The following is a 19,043-nucleotide window of genomic DNA, read 5'->3' on the forward strand; positions in this document are numbered from 1 at the left end:
CCCTGATTTTTTCTTTTTCTTTTAGAAATATCTTCAAGTGGATTGGTAATAAATGAAAGTGTTGGTATAATGAGTTTTTAAGTACCTGTGGGTGAAGCCGACAGCTTCATATTCTAATTTTATTTTTAACCGTGAGCAGTTACTCCTTTACATTTTGTACATTTGTGTACAGGAGCAGCATTATGAAAAATCAGTGTAATAGTCGTACTTTTAAAAAATTTATTTTGTATGTTTTTTCCTTTTTGGATGCGGCTGGTGCTTCTTTTTTTAAAATCATTTACACAACTGCCTTTTTAAATGAACGTGACCTGTTGTAGCAGCGGGTTATTTCCGTTCTGCTCTGTCAGCACAAACACGCACTCGCAGGTGATGCTCGCTCTTCTTGCGCCGGCCTTGGAGCATTCTGGCGGCCATTTAATGAAATGCTGATCTCGTCAAGCTGCTGCACAGGTGCTCGTTTGTGCATGTGTGTGCGAGTGTTCTTTGATCCGCCTTTCATATGGTCGTACAGCTGTGTGCTGATGTGATTACAAAGGCCTTGCCAGATGTGCTCGCCAGCTGTCTGTGACACAGCCTCTGTTTGTTTTTGTGTGTGTGGGGGGGTGAGTGGTGGTATGAGGCAGCACTTCGTGGGGGCAGGTTCAGATTTAACACCACCGCTCACACGGGCTTTTTTGAAAGCGGCGTCTGGGTGCTTGTTGTGCCCGTGTGATCATGTTCTCATGTGTCCTGGAATACGATTGGCTTATAATATTGTCTTCATTCAGCACTTCCCATTTCACCGACACTTTAGCCCACTAGGGAAACATTTGTGTGTGTTTGTGATGGAGACAGAGAATGTGGTTGCAGTCCTTATATGGTCATGTAGTTTGGTTTTGAGCGAGTGCGTTCGCTACAGAATGAATCAGAGTGCTGTTACATCAGAGGTATGGGCAGGCGGGATGGATTACTTGGCCTCCTATTGGAACACACACTTCCATGGAGAGTGAGAGAGAGAAAGAGGAATGACGGCACATGCATGCATATGCATACTCAGATGCCCTACTTTTCTGCAACACAGAGATATAGGGACTGTTATGTAGCAAGGGATGCGGACAGTGCAGATTCATGGTGTGAATGAATGGGAGTGACAAAAGGAAGCCACTCCCCTGTACTGCTTCCCAACACCTTAGCACAGAGAACACAAAAAAGAGGAACTAGTGAAATCTACAAATGCTTGGCAATGAATGAAATGCAGAATGAATTACACCAAACTGCAGGTTGCTAGGGGGCTGGAGCCTATCCCAGCCTCCACTGGACACCGTGGACAGGTCGCCAATCTGACGCAGGGCCAACACGGAGAGACAATCGTTCGCACTCACAGTTAATTAGTTAAATTAAATACCAGAGAGTACAAAAAATCAGTACTTTGCAGCAAGTGGTGTAAGTGTTCATTACTCACAGATGAACTAAACATCACTGGATTAAATCTGTTCTCCAGTAAATTTTCATTATCATCTGTATAACGATTAATTGAGTCATTCAGGAACTCCTCATTAATGATGCTTTAATGGTCATGTCTGTATTGCCTTTATTGAGAAATAAAACCAGAAGCAGATGCCTTCATTTTCAAATGTTGCCGGGAAACTATTGTAGTTTTGGTGTTTTTATATTGTTATTTCAGGTCTTTAGTTTGACTTTGAAATGTGGATTTTTGGGTTAAATGAACTAAGTAGTCCAGAGACCATAGAATAGAGGGTTTTATAGATAAATACTAATATTTGGTATGAGTAAGTCAAGCTGAGCTATGGAGCTAAGGAGTTTTTTTTACTGACCTCAGGAAACCTTTTTGGCTCCAAAACCGACGTCCCTCTCTCTTCAGTAATCTTCTGCTAAATCAAATGGTTCTTTCGGGGTCACAGTAGCCGTAGGTTAGTGCACCTTACCACATAACTGCAGCACCCACTGTGTTAATGTCACAAACCCCTCACTGCTCTTTACGCCTCCTCTCCTTCAATATCAAAAACAAGAGTGCGCGATGGTGAAGATACCAGCAGAGCAAAGCAGAAAGAAAACAGAGAGAAGCTAGCCCAGCCAGACAGCTAGCAGGATGAAAGCTGTGATGTTGTGCATGCTGATAGCTACTATTTACTGGTAAAAAAAAAAAAAAACCCTTCCCACCTATGGGTGGTTTTTGCCAGGCTTGCAGTGTTTTTTCAAATTCTTCATTTCGTATTTGGTGGTGAGTCTAAAACATATATATATATATATATATATATATATATATATATATAATCTTAAACGTATGGATATTCATAATTGCTCTATGTGTGACGGTGTTAAAGTTTCATTCCTACAATTTCTTAAGGAGACAAAATTGGTAAATACAGGCAAATATAAATGAGAAATTATTAATACATTTGAGTCTACATGTAGTATATGCTGTAGGTTTTGGAAATATTTCACACTGTATACAAAAGATGGCCTCTCCTGGGAGAGCATGCTGTGGCTTTTTGGATTGTTTCATTGAAACCTCCATCGCCATCTCGTTTTCATTTGTTTGTTTATTTTTGTTTGTTAATGTATTTGTAAAGGGGGTACACCTGCTAATTTGATCACTGGCTTGCCAGCAATTAATTGACAGCAGTGTTAAGTTACAGTCCATTATTTACTAATTGACTTTAGTTGAGTTCCACTGTTATCAGCAGATATATTAACATTAGAGACCAAAACCTAAACATGTTTCTTTCTGCTGATGGGTATTGTTAGATCCCAGTTACCCCTGTACACAAAGTCTGGACCTGCTCTTCTTGTAAAGAGTCTGAGTGGCTGATCCTGTGGGCATTACTTATCTTCCTGTATATTGTGACCGTTTTACAGAAAGACTTCCTGTTCATGCACGTCTGTCATTCAGACTCATTACAGAATAATTATTTTCACTTATTTTGTTCAATTTATAATGCTGCATTTCAAGTTAAATTACCATTAGTGCAATCACATCCGTATATATCTCTGAACTCCATATTTAGGGACAGATATTAACCTTTAAAGCCTGAATTGTGAAATTGTTGCCAGAAAATTTAAAGTTAAATTTAAAGTTTTTGAAAATTAAGCATTTATTCAGGCAATTAAAAACAATCAATTAAATATTAATGTGCTTAAATTCGTTTTAATCTTTTTATCATATTTGCTACATCCCACATTTTTTGCAATGTATTGATTAAAATTTATCGTTTATGTAAGTTTTGACAAAAATTAGGCGTTAAGGGGTTAAATCCCTTATTTAGACAGTCTCAGGTGGATGAGGCCTCGGGGATCTCAGTCTCAGACATTATGTTAACAACAAACTCTATGGGGATTTAACTTGAGCTGCCCTACACCCGTATAACAACTGCAGTTTAACACTTTTGTGTTGACGACAGGTATTTCTAGGCAGCACCTTTTGGCACATTTTAATTAATGCAACTGTAAGTATTTTGCATAACAGCTGACTGAAATGATCACTTGTGAAATCCCTCATTTAACCCATAAAGAAATCCATTTTCTTCCCGTTTTTGAATTCATTATGTATCTGACTCTGTAGCTGTGGGAACTATAGTGTCAGTCGACACAGTAAAGGTGTACAAATTAATCATTATGTGCGAATTATTATCACTTCATGACTTTCATTAATGCCATAAAGCATTGATTGTTGTCAGTGGTTGGGATTTTGTTGTTTGTTTATGCATCTCCATGTGATCTTGATCAGGTCTAATCAGTGTTTTCTTCTTTCCCCCTCAGGAACATTTCAGGGTCAGTGGGTTGGCGGGATGCGTCATGGCTACGGAGTTCGTCAGAGCGTCCCTTACGGTATGGCAGCCGTTATCCGCTCCCCGCTTCGTACCTCCATAAACTCTCTCCGCTCCGGTTCAGAGCACAGCAATGGGACAGCTCTGCTGGACCGGACTGGGGCAGTGGTTCCTGGACCTCCCCCCCTTCCCGGCACGCTGACCACCAGCGTCTCCATGTGCAGCACAGGCAGCAGCGGCAGCAGCCCCGCGGTGTCTCGGGGAGGTTTTGTGCTGACAGCGCACAGCGAGGCTGAGCTGCTGAAGGGGAAAAGGAAGGGCGGGCTTTTTCGAAGATCCATCCTGTCAGGTCTCAAGCTGAGGAAGTCAGAGTCCAGGAGCTCTTTGGCCTCCCAGAGGTCTAAACAGAGCTCATTCAGGAGTGAAGCTGGCATGAGTACCGTGTCCTCTGCTGCATCTGATATCAACTCTACCATCAGGTAATGGCACGTGGACAATAGAGGTGGTAGGTTTGGGCTGCTGCAGGATACCAGATATAAAAGACCCACAAAGACCTTTTTGCACATATAGTTTTCATCCAAATTTGGGGCAATCTGCCAAACCTTTTGTTCTCAAACATAATTTTTCATTAGTTTGAAGCCTGTTTCACGCTGTATACTAGGGCACCAGTTTAGCTCACTGGCTGAGCAGGTATGCATATGCCTTATGACTAAAACGCAGCAGACTGGGTTCAAGTCTAACCTGCAGCCCTTTCCTGTCTACTCCACACTGTTTAACTATCAAATGAAGGCAAAAAGCCCCAAAATAAACCTTAGAAATCCAGCATACTGTGTTGGTTAACTAAAACTGATCCTTCCTTGACCAGTTCCACAGTAATCATACTGATACTCATCATCGTTGTCATGTTTTAGTTATGCAATCTAATATATTTATCCCTGAAAAGTTCAAATTTACTGTAAAAGTCAGACATTTAACACTCTAAGAAATTCTGGCAGGATTTTAACTCAACAGCAATGTTTACTTGAAAAGTATGTCAATCAAACATGAGTCTATCCACCAAAAATCATACAAATAACACCACCTACTGTGGTCTCCTTTCTTGATTCACGCAAGAGGAAGTCTAGCTTTGAAAGATTGTGACTGGAATGACTTTGGAACGTGGTTAGTCCAACGTGGTGAGTCAGATATCAACTCTGTGGCAGGGTAGTGGAATGACGTACTATGAAGTGACCTGTCCTTCATTTGGAGGACAGGGATTCAAGGAAAAAACAAACACCCATTCTTCTTAAGTGCCTTTAAATGGATTGGCATGCATTCCAAAGGAGACTATAGGTCAAAGGTCAGTATGTTGGTCCACTGGACCGGTGCCTGAGGAGAAGTTTAATGCCAGTTTCATTCATTGTGTGAACTTCAGCTTCTTAATCTGGCTTAGATGTTACATGGAAGTGCTTGGCGTCAAACTCCAGGTATGCTGGATTGAGCCGGCTTATTTTGACTTGAGTCGCTACCTCGTAACCTAATGGCTGGCAGTAGTAGATATTCTTAATATAGTCACCGTGGCACAGAAGTCTGGCTCTGGCTGTTTCATTTCAACATTTTATGATCCTTCCATGATTGATTATTTACTATTTTAATGTAACCTTTCACCCTTTCCAGCCTTGGAGATGCAGACACAGAGCTGACAGTCGCTGAAGACGATGTGGACGCCACAGCAACAGAGACCTACTGCGGGGAGTGGAAGAACGACAAGCGGACCGGATTCGGCGTGAGTCGGCGGTCCGATGGGCTGCAGTACGAAGGGGAGTGGCTCAGCAACAAGCGGCACGGCTATGGCTGCACCACGTTTCCTGATGGCACAAAAGAGGAAGGGAAGTACAAGCAGAACATCCTGGTGAGCGGCAAGAGGAAGAACCTGATCCCCCTCCGAGCCAGTAAGATCAGGGAGAAGGTGGACCGAGCCGTGGAGGGAGCGCAGAAGGCAGCAGATATCGCCCGGCAAAAGGCTGAGATTGCTCTTTCCAGGTAGGGAATTATAGGCGCGATACCTTTTAATGAAGTCATGTTCTAGGTCCTGGTTAATTTAAAATTCAAGTTGTTTGAAGCTGGCACAGTTCATCTGAAAAAAAGTGCTTTTAAAGTCATTTTTTATGTTATACACCAATCAGAATTTAGTGATACTTAAATCAACAGATGATGCCAGGTGTGGGGTTGCTTTAAGGCCACTGCTAATAAAATCTCACCCACACAGCCCTGATCAGGCAATTTCTCTAAGTGTTAATAAAAAAACGATAAATAAATAGTCATTAAGGGAAATTCCCCCCTAACTTCATAATTTGTCGTTTTTTTATGTTATAGAGCAAATCCAAGAGCCTGAGATTGTAATTTGCTTTGCTTTTCTGACCTTCCTCATATTTACAGCTCTGCAGTAATCATCAGCAATAAGGCTAATAGCATATTTCTTGAAGTGTTAGCATATTTACTAAAAATGTTGTTGTGAATTTTTTCTCATCTAAAGGCAAAAAAAAACTATTATCTGTTATACTATGCTGCATTTCTGTTAGCAGAGGATGCTAACCAAAAATCAGAGAATTTCGTCCCACTCTTCTTCACAATGTTGCTTTAAATTTGTTGCTGTTCGTTTATGCACAGCTCTCCTGAAATCCTGCCAGAGCCTTTAATAAGGTTGAGGTCTGGACATTGACTGGGTCATTACAGCGACTTGATTCTTTTTTCCTTTTCAGTCATTGTGTTGTAGATTTGCTGCTGTGCTTGGATGTTGCGTGATGCAGTTTTGGCCAACATAGATTAACAACAGATTAGAATACTTTGAAGACAGAGGAGTTGGTGGCTGCAAGACGAAGTCCAAATCATCAGCCCTCCACCACCGTGCTGACAGCTGGTGTGAGGAGTTTGTTCAGATAAGCTGTGTTGGGTTTTTGCCAAATGTCGTGCTGTGCATTATGGTCAGACGTCTCCACAGAAGTCTTGATGCAACTTTGCAAGCCTGAGCTGTGCTGCCGCGTTCTTTTCAGAGAGAAGAGGCTTTCTTCTGGGAGCTCTTCCAAACAAGCCGTATTTGTTCAGTCTTTTTCTTATTTTCCTGTCACAAATTTCACATGGCCTGTAAGATGTAGCTCTTGGGTTTTTCGTCGTTTATCTGAATGTTGCACGGTCTGAAGTTGTTGTGATGACCATAACTGGAAAGATTTTGTAATTGTGTTAATACACACCTGAACTGAATGCTCGGGACCAGCAAACTGCCAAAATTTCTGCTTTTACAGAGTTGCTCACACTTTCTGATAATCAGTTATTTAAATGAATCTGATTAGCAGCACCTGGCTGCTACTTACTCTCTCTTGAATCCTTTAGAAGCAGTAAACTCGCACCTCACAGGACGTGTAATGTTTAAAACGATTAATATGATACTATTATAAAATGGTTCCCATAGTTTAAACAACTTGTCCATTATATTGCCTCAATGCTTTTATCCTCTTTATTAAGTCAGCTTACTAGGTACATCAATTTAAACATGTTCATAGCAAAACTGTGTTTCCAGGTTCTGGCACGTCTTTAATAAATGAACAAGTTTTACCTGGGGTGAGTCAGAACCCCCAAGGAAGATGGCAGTGCCAGGGCTGCATCTCAAAAGCCCAGGCATCAACATGTTTATATCCACGGGGTGCTGTTATGTGTTAATCCATCTTAAAACAGCTGTTTTTCCGTCTTTCACCTGTCCATCCTCTGCTTAAAAACAATTGCTGATGGCTTTGTTTTACCATGTAATTGAGATCAGTGACATATTAAAAATAATATTCAGGTTAAGGTGAAATTAGGGTTACAGAATGATTGAAATTGGCAAGCCAAACAAGCCCATCTGGAGCTGTTAAGACTCTGATAAAGCTGTTCTGCTGAATGGAGATGAGAGCTGATTCTCATTAAAACTGAGTTCATTCAGCTAAAACAATGAGAGCAGTCTGTCTGATGATGTTAATGGGCTTGCCCTGACCTTCTTTACAGCTGCAAGAAACTTTTGGACAGCAATATAGAACAATTTTTGTTTTTTTATTTGTTTTGTTTTGTTTTTTTACAGCTAAGGACTCAAAACAGAAAATAATTAGCTGTCCTGGGACCTGAAGCCACAGATACACATTGATACTCTTGTCAAGTGGGGACTCATCAGAAGTAGGCCCATGGCCTAGTTTGTGTCCAGACCTTGTTGTTTCGAGGATCCAGGGTATGGCTACAGTACCTCTGGTGGTGACAAAGCTGCTGCTTTTAAACTCTTTCTGTAGAGCTTAGACAGGAAGGAAATAACAGGTACCAAGGAAAAAACTGGAATACAAATGAAAAAAAAAAAAGCCATTACGAGATGAAACTCTTTGAATTCTTTTAAAAAACATGAAGTTGTTAAATTCCTGATCAGGCAACTCAAACTCAAACATCTCCATGTAGATCTCTTGCCACCTGTAGCATCTATGTTATGAAAAGTCCTGCTGTGATTTTGGAGATTTAGCATCGACTTGGTACCAAAGTGTGACATCCCATGTAAAGAGAGAGAGGTGTTCTGCATCTGTGCATTTATGCACATATATCTAAGTGACATAAATTTTGTCAGCTGGCTAAGTATGTGCTGTCTTTCATGAACTCCACATGCAGAATTTGACACTGCACGGACGGCCTGCACAGCAGAGGCGCCGTTATTTGTGTAACAGATTTCACACCCTTCGTACTGTTTCTGATTTGTTCACACTGTTTTCTTTTTGATTTTTTTTTTCATGTCATTGAGCCAAACACAGAAAAGCAAACTAGCTCTTGTTCTTGCAGCCAGAAGTTGCCTTCATGCTTTCTGGAGCACATGGTCGAAACGCTTGAACGTATTAGAGAGGAGCGGACCCAAAGATGGCACCTGCTCGCTTAAATAAACACATGAGTCCCTATATTAATGTGTCTGATCTTCTGGCCCCACTCACAATAACCTGCCTAACATTGTGATGACTTAAGAAATTTAAGGCTCAGTTTGTAGGTTTTGTGTTTGTTTGTTTATTATAAAATGGAATGCATTAAAGTGCTTTGGAGGACTACTGGTAAAACTTAAAGCTTCGATTTAAAGGCTTAGCCAGATTCTGGTCTATATCTGTGAGTGTTTAGTGTGTGCAAGTTGACTATTTTGAGTTAAGATATTTTTCCCAACACAAGAACACAGGAGCAGTGAATTGGCTAATAAAAATGTCTGAATCTTCCTGGATTTTAAACCTAGTAATCAGTTATAACATCCTCCGACTTCTGTTTCTAATCTTAAAGGTTTGAATGTGGGTCATAAAATAATTTATATATAATCCATACATTTTTTTGGGCTGTGGATCATTGTCCTCTCTCAGTTTTGGTTGTGCTTCACCCAAATATGAAGATCTGAACTTTGGCTCTGTCTGTGACTTTGTGTTTACATGCTTTGTTGTCATGTTAGTATTGCATAGCTACAGATCACGCCTTTTCTTCTGTACAACAGATACTGAAGAGTGTGATTAGAAACAGCTGGCTGCAGAGTGACAACAGTGTCAGTCAGCGTGTGAAGCAGCTGTCTGAGCTGTTTTTTTTCTGATTAGCAGTTGACCTTGGAGCAGATCAATAATGCAGTAATGTTTTGCACTCTGTTAATGATGTACAGCATATACGTTTAGGAGCAGATCGCCAATTTTCCGCAAGATGTCAAGTTGCTTTCTGAGATGGATGAGCTCGTTAAAATGGAAATATTGAAAACACCAGAGGGTGTCAAAGAAATGATGTGAGGTGGGACGAAGAGAAAAAGGCATAATAAAGTGAGAGAAAAAACCCATTAGAAGTGAGGGCAGATTTCCGCATTATGCCAACAACACTGGCAGAGCGCCTGAAAGAGCAGAGAGGCTGAATTACTCTCTCACAGACTAACCTGCTCTTGCTTATAAGCTTACCTGTGTAGATCGTGAATGAAGCTGCTGAACATGTCTGTGTTTGTAGAGTGCATGCATGAGGAGCTGAATAAGTAAAGATCCAATCCTATTAGTCCTGCTGACGGTCTTCCGCTGAGGGCAGTGTGACCACAGCGAGCTACAGCTGCTCAACTAATTCCTCTCACACTGTTGAGAAGTCACGTACATAGAAGAAAGAAAAACAAATTAAAGGTAGCAAACACATCAGCCGCTCGGTTTCTTATATTATGATGACAATATATTTGCATTCGTAGTGACTTGTAGGCTTTTTACAGCACAGGCCAAAACATCATACTGTAGGTTGGCTCACATAGTTTCCATGGTTTCATCTTTCTTGTGAGAACTACTTTATGAATTTAACTGTGCTTAAATGCTCAACTTGACAGAGACCATTTTTTAAAATAAAAAATAAAAAAGTGCATTAGTTTGCTGTAGTAGCTAGTTGAGTTATGGGTGAGTAACTTTTGCTTCCAGTTTACCTGTCGATGCTAAATTAGGCTTCAGATTGTGGACCTTTCTCTGGACACAGACTGATACATCTGGGTCACTCTGTAAAACACTGAAAGTGCTGACTTTTGGTTTTAAAGGCATAAAAATCCCTTCAGTTCACTAAATAGTCATATTAGTTATTGGTGTTCAAATAAACAAAGTTTATTCATCTAATATTCAGTGTTTATCTCAGTCACCGTATTTAAAATATATCTAGAATATATTTATTTAAAACTTTATTTTAAATTTCATAAAATATCTGCCACACAGAATGACGTCAGTGGTGCGACTTTTACTTTGAAATAATGAAGTTTTTCTCGCTTTCAGAGGTCATTACATTCCAATTTTAAGCCTAGTGTCTTCCTTCATTTTTAATAAAATGCCGACTTATTTAACAATTTAACTTAAATTTCATTATTGGTATAATTCATTTCATACTCGCAGGGTTTCCTGGTTTATATCTGTTCTTTCCTCGTCACCATTTAATTCTGTGGTTTGCACCAGTTTCATTTTTACTCTTTCTGAACTCTTTTTAAAAATATATATATATTCTAGGTCGCATATTCTGTTCTTTGTTGCAGTCATACCTCAGTTTTTATATGTTTATCCAAAATACAACCTAAAATCTTATCCTAAGTCTCTAACATAACATGAAATGTAGCTGTGTGGTTGGAAACGGTGCTTTGCAGCTTGATCTTGCAGGTCTAAGACATAAAATATGGAATAAAGACTAATGCCGTAAAAGTTAAGCTAATGAATGCTGAGTTAAATTGTGCTTGAATATTTGGAGGGCAAGAGCTCATGCACAAGTGGGTAGGCCTGAATTATTTTTGAGGAGGGACGGAGTGTCCTTGTTTAAAGTAGGGTGCCACTCTATGCATGCTTAAAGCAGATAAACCCAGATCTTGACACAAACAATATTTAAATGAACTTTTTGCATGATAGCAGTTGGAACAAAACCGAAACTAGGCATCCGTAACAATATAAATAGTTTTGCAATGTGTGCTGGAATTTTGAGTTAAATGCAAACTACGATATTGCAGGCGTTTGGGCATATCTTTACTTAAAATTAGATTAATGGTAGTGGCCAGTCTGTAGCTTGTGTCATGGTTGTGTTTAAGAAACAAACTGGTAGAGTGTTTTCCTTCTGAGCTGCAACTGTCTTCTTAGACACATCTTCATGTAGCTTTAATCTGTGCTGTGTTGTGTTTATTGAAGCCCAAGTGTGACCACAAAACTAGCAATCTAGGTGGCGCCCGTGGACAACTGCTTTTGTTTTTCCAACATTCTGCAGGTTTTTGCTGTCTCTTGCTGTTGAGTTTCATCTATTAAAACTGCTACGTAGGACACCTGTGTGTGAACTTAAATATGGATGTCTAACTGACAGCAATTTGTATAAAAGGAAAGCATTTATTCCACTGAGAACTCCAACTTAGGGCCCTCATTGGACGTTTGTTTCAACTATCTGAAAAAACTCATGTAAGGTCTTCTGAATGGGTTTCATCAGATAGGGCATCTGGCATAAAAAAATCAAAAATACGGAGCTACCTGCTGTGGTGACCCCCAGCTGAAAGTAGCTTTACTACCGCATTAGCAAAAATAATGTCTGTAGACTGTGGGACGATTGGCGATCCCATTGCCTTTGAAATGGTTGCTTCAAAGGAACCAGGTCTGTGACCTCTTGCAGTCAATTGCTGCCTTCAAAATGACTTTGATGTATCAAGATAGCAATAACAAGTCAAGAAGAAGGAAAACGTCTGCTAACAGTTTGGGATTGAATGGACTGAAGTTGGCAAAAAACTGATAAATTTGTGAAAATCATAAATCGGTTGCTTCTAGACTCTGCTTACAATCAGAGTCCAGTCTGAGCTGTAACAATACAATTTTATTTATATAGCACATTTAAAACCAAAGGTATACCTAAGTGCTTCACAATAATGCAATAAGAACGGCTCCATAATTTAGTGATTTACGCATTGACATGGCTTTTAAAGGGTTCCTTGTTTAAGTTCAGCTGGAGATGATCTCGGGGTTGCATCACCATGGCAGCCCCTTAGAACCTCATAGATGTTATACGGGGATTCAAAGATTCCTCCACAAAATGGGACGTAGTTTCATCAGGATGACAATGTAACTGCAAAATGGCACTGGCACTTAATATTCAATTTAATTCATTTTAATTTATGTATCTGCCACCAAATCACAACAGGAGTAACCTCTACAGCTACAATAGCAGAGAGAAAACTCCAACAATCAAACCACCCCCTTTGAGCAAGCACTTGGCAACAGTGGGAAGGAAAAACTCCCTTTTAACAGAAAGAAACCGCTGGCAGAACCAAGCTCAGCTATGTGCTATGACCAGATAAGGATTGTGGGGGAAAGTATATATAAATGAATATAGGAGTATAATGAGAGTACAATCAGTTGAATCAAGCAGTCATTCTGAGTCGAAGAACAGTTTGACTGCCTTGAGATCAAAAACAGTTGATGCAAATACTTGTAATTGGACTGCAAAATAAATCCAATGCAATCACTGGGCAACAACCGATTTTTCCTAGTCATAAGGAGGTTGTTGTTCTATTTTTACTCTAGCGTGATTGAGTGTTTCCACTGTTACAAAGCCCACAGTCCACAATAGGAAGGGCAGTGTTGGCACAAACACACCTGAAATCCCAGACTCATCTGGAACCAGTTTTTTACCTTTAGGTTTTACTTTCTGATTACTTTCATTCTTACTCACAGTTTGGTTATGTTTGGCCCAGGAAATTACACAGAGAGGTAAACATGTGTATGAAAGAACCATTTTCTAGTAAACATGTAGAAGCTTATACAAGTAAGGCATTTTAAAATCACTTATTCACACATAACTGGCACATAGGTGCAAAACTGTGGGGGGGTTCTTTGGTTTGCTGATTTGTTGTCAAAGCTGTGGGCAAGATGTGCCAGCTCAAGGGCAGTAAGGGGCAACAATATGACAATAAACCCCTCTGAAAGCATGGATTTGTAAACATATCATCCTGAGTTGGGTCATTAAAAGATCATGATGTCAATTGATTGCGTTGTTAGTGAATGCTCCAACCTAATTCAGGATGTATTAAGCATTTAATGTTATTTCCACAGAAGCATAAATATATATATATATTTATGCTTCTGTGGAAACAAAATGGTAAAGTCCAATTTATTAGTATAGTACGTTTATTTTGGCCTGTTTTTCATCATTTAACATCAGGGTTCTGAGACTGGAGCATGAAGTTGTCGGCATATTGCTGAGGTAACATGCAGATTTTACTAATTTGATGAGTAACAAAGTGGTGATGCTTTAAATATTTGCTCAGAGCAGGTTGCTGATTTAGGATAACGGCACAACTTTACTTGCCCAGAATAACCTAACTGTACATACAGTTTTAGCCTGGCCTAGCTCTCCGCTCTCCTACACACACACACACACACACACACACACACACACACACACACACACACACACACACACACACACAGAAATGTCTAACCCAGATTCGGGCAGCAATGTAGCACAGCACAGAACAGCCTCTCTGTATGTGTGTGTGTGTGCGTCCCAGAACAGAACAGCAGGGTATTTCCTTGTGGAACACCAGGAGAAACCCTGAGAGGTGAAACAGTCACAGGATAATTGCTTCAGTTCTCTTTGAGCAAAATGAAAGCACAATGTGTGAGGATTTGTGGCCCTTTTTCGTCGATTTCTTGCTGTGTGTATGTGCGTCTAAAATTGTCCATAGGCTGAGTTTGAATGTACATCCTACTTGTTCCTAAAGGCAGGGCAGCAAGCAGTGAGGTCAGGGGTCGGGTTTATCTCCTGAAGAGAATCCAACAGCTGGTAGAAATTCAGGGTCAGCTGTCCACGTGCCTGATGTTACAGTAAATCCCAGATTTGTTTATATGTGTGAGTGTGTGTGTGTGTGTGTGTGCGATACCAAGCTCATGTGCCCTGATTACTGCTGTCACATGTGCTGATGTAACTGATTTCTCATCAGGTTACCTGTGATTAGTCAGTACCAGATAAACACACCAGTGACTCACTGTGTCACAGGACTCCAGTCGCTGAAGTTCTGTGACCTCGTTTCATTGGTAAGCCTAAAGTTCAGCACAGAGACACACACACACACACATTGAGTTTCCATCACTTCACAGGGCGTTACACTGACTTACATTCATTTGCCGGTGATTTATTCTAACTTTAATCCAAAACTGTATTTCATACTGTGTACTCCAGTATTTACACTTACTATTGTGAGCATGATTATATGAAGTACTGGGGCTTTGCAGTCACACGACAGCTTAACCGCATGAGTTTAGCCTCTCTCTACCAATTTGGATGTGTGACAATATAGAGTCAAATAAATAAGGCCTAGACACTGCCTGTGACTACTCGGCAAGCACCAGTCACAAGGGAATAATGCGCATTTCCTGGCAAGTCGTTGCTAAAGGCTGATAAGAGCTGCTTTGAAACGGTCACACAGGCCTAGAGACGAGTGACCTCCTGGAAACCACTGGTCTCTGTTTCTGGTTGGCGTGTTTTAAGGCTTTTAAAGCTGTTTTACTCCAGCTCAGCTAGTAGCTAGCAAGCATTTGCAGACAAGTTGACATCTTCTGTGCAAAGTGTGGAAATCCCAATGCCGTAAAAGCATGCCTGGATAGAAAAAACCCACAGTGGAACACTAAAAGTTATGGATTGGCCTCCATACGTGGAAGTTTAGGAACAGAAATATCCCAACTGAGACACAGCGGAAGTGTCCATGCTGAAATTGACAGATTTACCTTATGGGGGCTTGTTTTTGTTGGAGTCCCGGCACTGTTTAGACAGATTTATATCCCCACAACATGAGTAATACAGACACACACACTATTAGCAGTGATGCAAACCGGAAAGCTTTGTGAGATATGAATCATCCTCATCATCATCAACTGGTTCAGAGCGATGACAGAGATGATGGAGGAGCTTAGAGCGTGAGCCCCGGATTAGACTTTCTCTTCCTGTCTCTTTCCTAACCTCATCTCATTGCACTTTGTTGTCTTCCTCCGTATCTCCTGCATCGCTCTGTTTTCATTCTCCTCATGTCCCCTGTCCTATTATTTCGCCTGTCCTTTTGGCCTTGATATCCCTGCTCATTTAGTGTCCTCTGAATGTGTCACGTTTTAAGCATCAATGCGGCTTTCTCAAAGTGTGCCGTCAGTTAAGGAACATTTAGAAGGTGTCTCCGAGATGTAAGTTAGATGTGGGGGTGGGGATTGTATGAATATACAATATTTTATTAAGCCTTATTTCTTTCTTTTAGGGATCTATTTTAGCACTACTGTGCACAGCAGGTGCTCTACACAACCTCTGTGGTGCAGATACTGTATCTGTAGTAGCCATCATACGTTTTGAGAAACTTGCTTTTTTGTTCCCTAGCAACAGCCCCAAACCCAAAGATTTGCTGTCTGGCATTAAGTCAGGCCACTGGTTTGTTTCAGATCATAGACTGTATACAAATGATGAATGTAGACAGGTTTAGACAGGTCCACGTTTACAAAGTGAAGCCGATGCTGAAATGGCTTTGAAATTTGTTCTTTTTTAACACCAGCAGGGGGCGACTCCTCCGGCTGCAACAAGAAGTTTATTTATATAGACGTGTATTAGGAAATATATCTACTTCTCATGCAATATGTGACCTCAGTAAAAACTTTCTTGATTAATTTATTGTCTCAAATGCTAATTTGAAGTCTTACAGTATGATATTAAATAGGTGATATATGAGGATAAGCTTTCAGGCTGGCCTCTGTTGTGATTGTCACTAACACGTGAGCACAGTTTTCCTTGCTTTCTCAGCAGAGTTATTGTCAGTTTTGTTGTTGCTGTGTTTAATAACACATTGTTTGTTCATCCATTTTCTTCCACTTATCCAATTCAGGCCTACAGGGTGGAGTGCTGGAACCTATCGCCACTTTCAAAAGCTGAAAGGCAGAGTACACCCTGAACAGATCACCAGTCTATTGTAGGGTTAACACACAGAGGCAGACAGCCATTCACACTCACATTTACACATACTACAAGTTTATGGCAAGCTGCCCCTAATTATTTTTCATTGTATTTATTTTTTTATGTGGTGTTTGCATGTTGTCCCTGTTCTTGTGCAGACTGCTTCCACCTACAGTCCAAAGACATGCATGGATTGGGTTAACTGACAATTCTGAATGGGCCACAGGTATGAATGGGAGTGTGAATGATTGTCCAACTTGCTCATTTTGGTCATCCTTTTATTTTGATATCTCAAATTTTACTTTGAAATCTGGAACTGCGGTCAGCTACGTTTCCCAACAGCACAACAAAACCTTTGGTATCCTATTTATTTTTATTTTCTTAACTGAGCTTTGAATATGATAAGACTATGATAGTACTAAAATCCAGGTCTGCATAAAAATATAGCAGCAACAGTGCTAGCTTGTTTCCTCCTGTCCACTCCTGCCATGACTAGGATACCACTGGTTATCCTCCTTCCCACAATTAACCCGACAGTGATTTGGTAACGTCGAATATGTAACATCTTTTAACTCAATCTTTCTTTCAGTCTCACACCAATCTTCTTCACTCTCCATCCTCACACTGTACCTGTCCTTTGTCCTCCTTCCCTCCTCCTCATCACCTCCCTCCAGCTCTGCTTCCTTTCCTCTCCTCTTCCTGCCCTCCATCTGTAGCTCTTTTTTTTCGTCTTCTCTTGGACAGGATGCTGTGTTGTATAATCGAGCCCTCTTTGAACAGGCAGCTCCTTTCTCTCCAGGCAGTTGATTCATCCAGAAACAGGTTGTTCCCTGGGAAGACGGGAGCAGGACAGGAAGTTGTGGAGGAAAGGATGACACAGAATTAGACAGAGAGACTTTTTTAAGAGTGGGCTTGTGTGTTCGTGACATTTAAACCACATGAAGATTTTTTTATTTATTAAAAAAGCACTATCCTTGATTATGCTGTGTAAATTAAGGAAACAGTCTTTTCCCTTTCTTTATACCTCACCTCCCTTACAACCAGGAGGCGTGCACTCACATGGTGGTGTTGTGTATGCTGTGAGCCTGACACAGTGGATGCTGGCAGAGAGTCCACAGAGGGGAAAAGAGAAACAGAGAGGCCGAGAAGAAAAAATCAATAGCCATCGACATGCAACACTGCATCAAGACTGTTACTGCCCAGAGAGGGAAAAGGGACGGATGGAGACGCTTTTGTAGACGAGTGGAGAGCCCTTGGATAGACAGAGGAAGATAGGTGAATGGAAATATAGAGATGATGGGGAGAGGAGGGTTGTAATTGAGAGAAAAGATCTATTTGATATTACCAGAGAGAAAGAAAAGAGGGTGGGACAAGAGGTACATGAAAAGGGGTTTGTTATAAAGAAGGCAGGGGCAATTAGAGAGAGGCAAAAAGAAAAATGAGGAATAACAGAAAGAGTGAGAGAGTGGTTTTAAAAAGGAGACTGAAAAAGAGGCTGTTAGTGAGATGAAGGGGATGTGAAAAGCCTGACAGCCTGAGAGGCAGTGAGATGAATTATTTTGTGATAGTAAACACATTTTCAAGCAGAAGATTACAGCGCCTGTAAACAGATGAATGCATGCTATCTCATCATATTGTGGCTCTGTAGTAATTGTCCCTCCGCAGCTTCTGTTTGAGGTATCATGTAATATGCTGATGCCTGCGCGTGTTTGTCACCTTCTGGCTCAGGTGTCTTTTATGAAAGAGATTCCATATAAACACAAAATGAATAATGCCGGTTCTGTTAATAAGAATACCCCAGAATAAATGCTTTATATGGGCACAGCAGTGATGTGATTGATGTAGGTGTGTTAGTCAAGCTTCCATAATGACAGGAAAAATGTTATTATACAACCAAAGCATTATGACCTTTTCTCCAGTTGTGTTTTTTTTTGGCATTCATAAATTTTCTCCTACTTAGACGTAATTTCTGCACAGAGTAAAAATGACAAAAATCACCTGCTTGGCTCTGAGACGCTCTATTATGCTCATTTACACCTCAGTTTATTTATTTATTTATTCAATTCTTGGACTTTACTAGAGGTGCTGTGCATGATTCACATCTCAAAAAGTAATCATTGATTGTCTTATACTGCAGCACTTCAGTTCATTCACTCTCTAAAATTAATCGTTTAGCTTCTCTTCTTTAAAGCACAGCCTTTAAGCCTGCTTTCTTCTGATTGGCAGCCCCTGCAAAGCAAAATGTTTTAATAGCAGGTGGGTGGAGCTTCTGTGGTTATAGCTGATGCCAACAGTAGGAAAATAAACTGCCTGGAACTGAATATTTGGCTCAGAGAGATACTTAAGATAAGATAAGATAAAACTTTATTAATCCCTCAGGTGGGTTCCTCTGGGAAATTGTACATACACTGACCTCACTTTCTAAACTTTATCCATGTTTAATATGAACATTTGTTGCCTTGGAAACCCAGATAACCCACCTTCTCTGGGGGAAAATACCCATACAGCCAAGGTATGCAGAATAGCATTTCTTTTAATGCAAGATATGTCAAAGTAGCAGAAGCACTGTAACTACAGAGGGCAAGGCCTTACTGAATGGTTTGTTGAATATGAAAAACATATCAGTCTTATGTTGTGACTTTCTTGGTTATCAGATTTCAAACCACTCAAATAGTTATAGTAGGTTTTGGACATGCGTGTCAGACAGCACTTTCTGCCATTTAAAGCACTAAATGAAGTTCTTTTTTTTTTAAAGAGTGGTGTAAATCCCTCCATTGGATTTCCAGGAAGGTACAGAATCAGTAAAAATGTGCCGTGATGCTGTGA

General features: G+C 40.4%; 1 protein-coding gene across 1 annotated transcript in view; it reads left to right on the forward strand.

Moving 5' to 3' along the window:
• jph3b (junctophilin 3b) overlaps positions 1 to 19,043 on the forward strand; it is a 55,748-nt gene that overhangs the window by 15,960 nt on the left and 20,745 nt on the right. The window contains exons 2-3 of the mRNA XM_004564613.5: positions 3,760 to 4,246; positions 5,424 to 5,789. Coding sequence (XP_004564670.1) covers positions 3,760 to 4,246; positions 5,424 to 5,789 — 853 coding nt within the window. The remainder of the gene's footprint in view (positions 1 to 3,759; positions 4,247 to 5,423; positions 5,790 to 19,043) is intronic.

The sequence above is a fragment of the Maylandia zebra genome, linkage group LG7, assembly GCF_041146795.1.
Source record: "Maylandia zebra isolate NMK-2024a linkage group LG7, Mzebra_GT3a, whole genome shotgun sequence".
NCBI classification, from domain to species: Eukaryota; Metazoa; Chordata; class Actinopteri; order Cichliformes; family Cichlidae; genus Maylandia; species Maylandia zebra.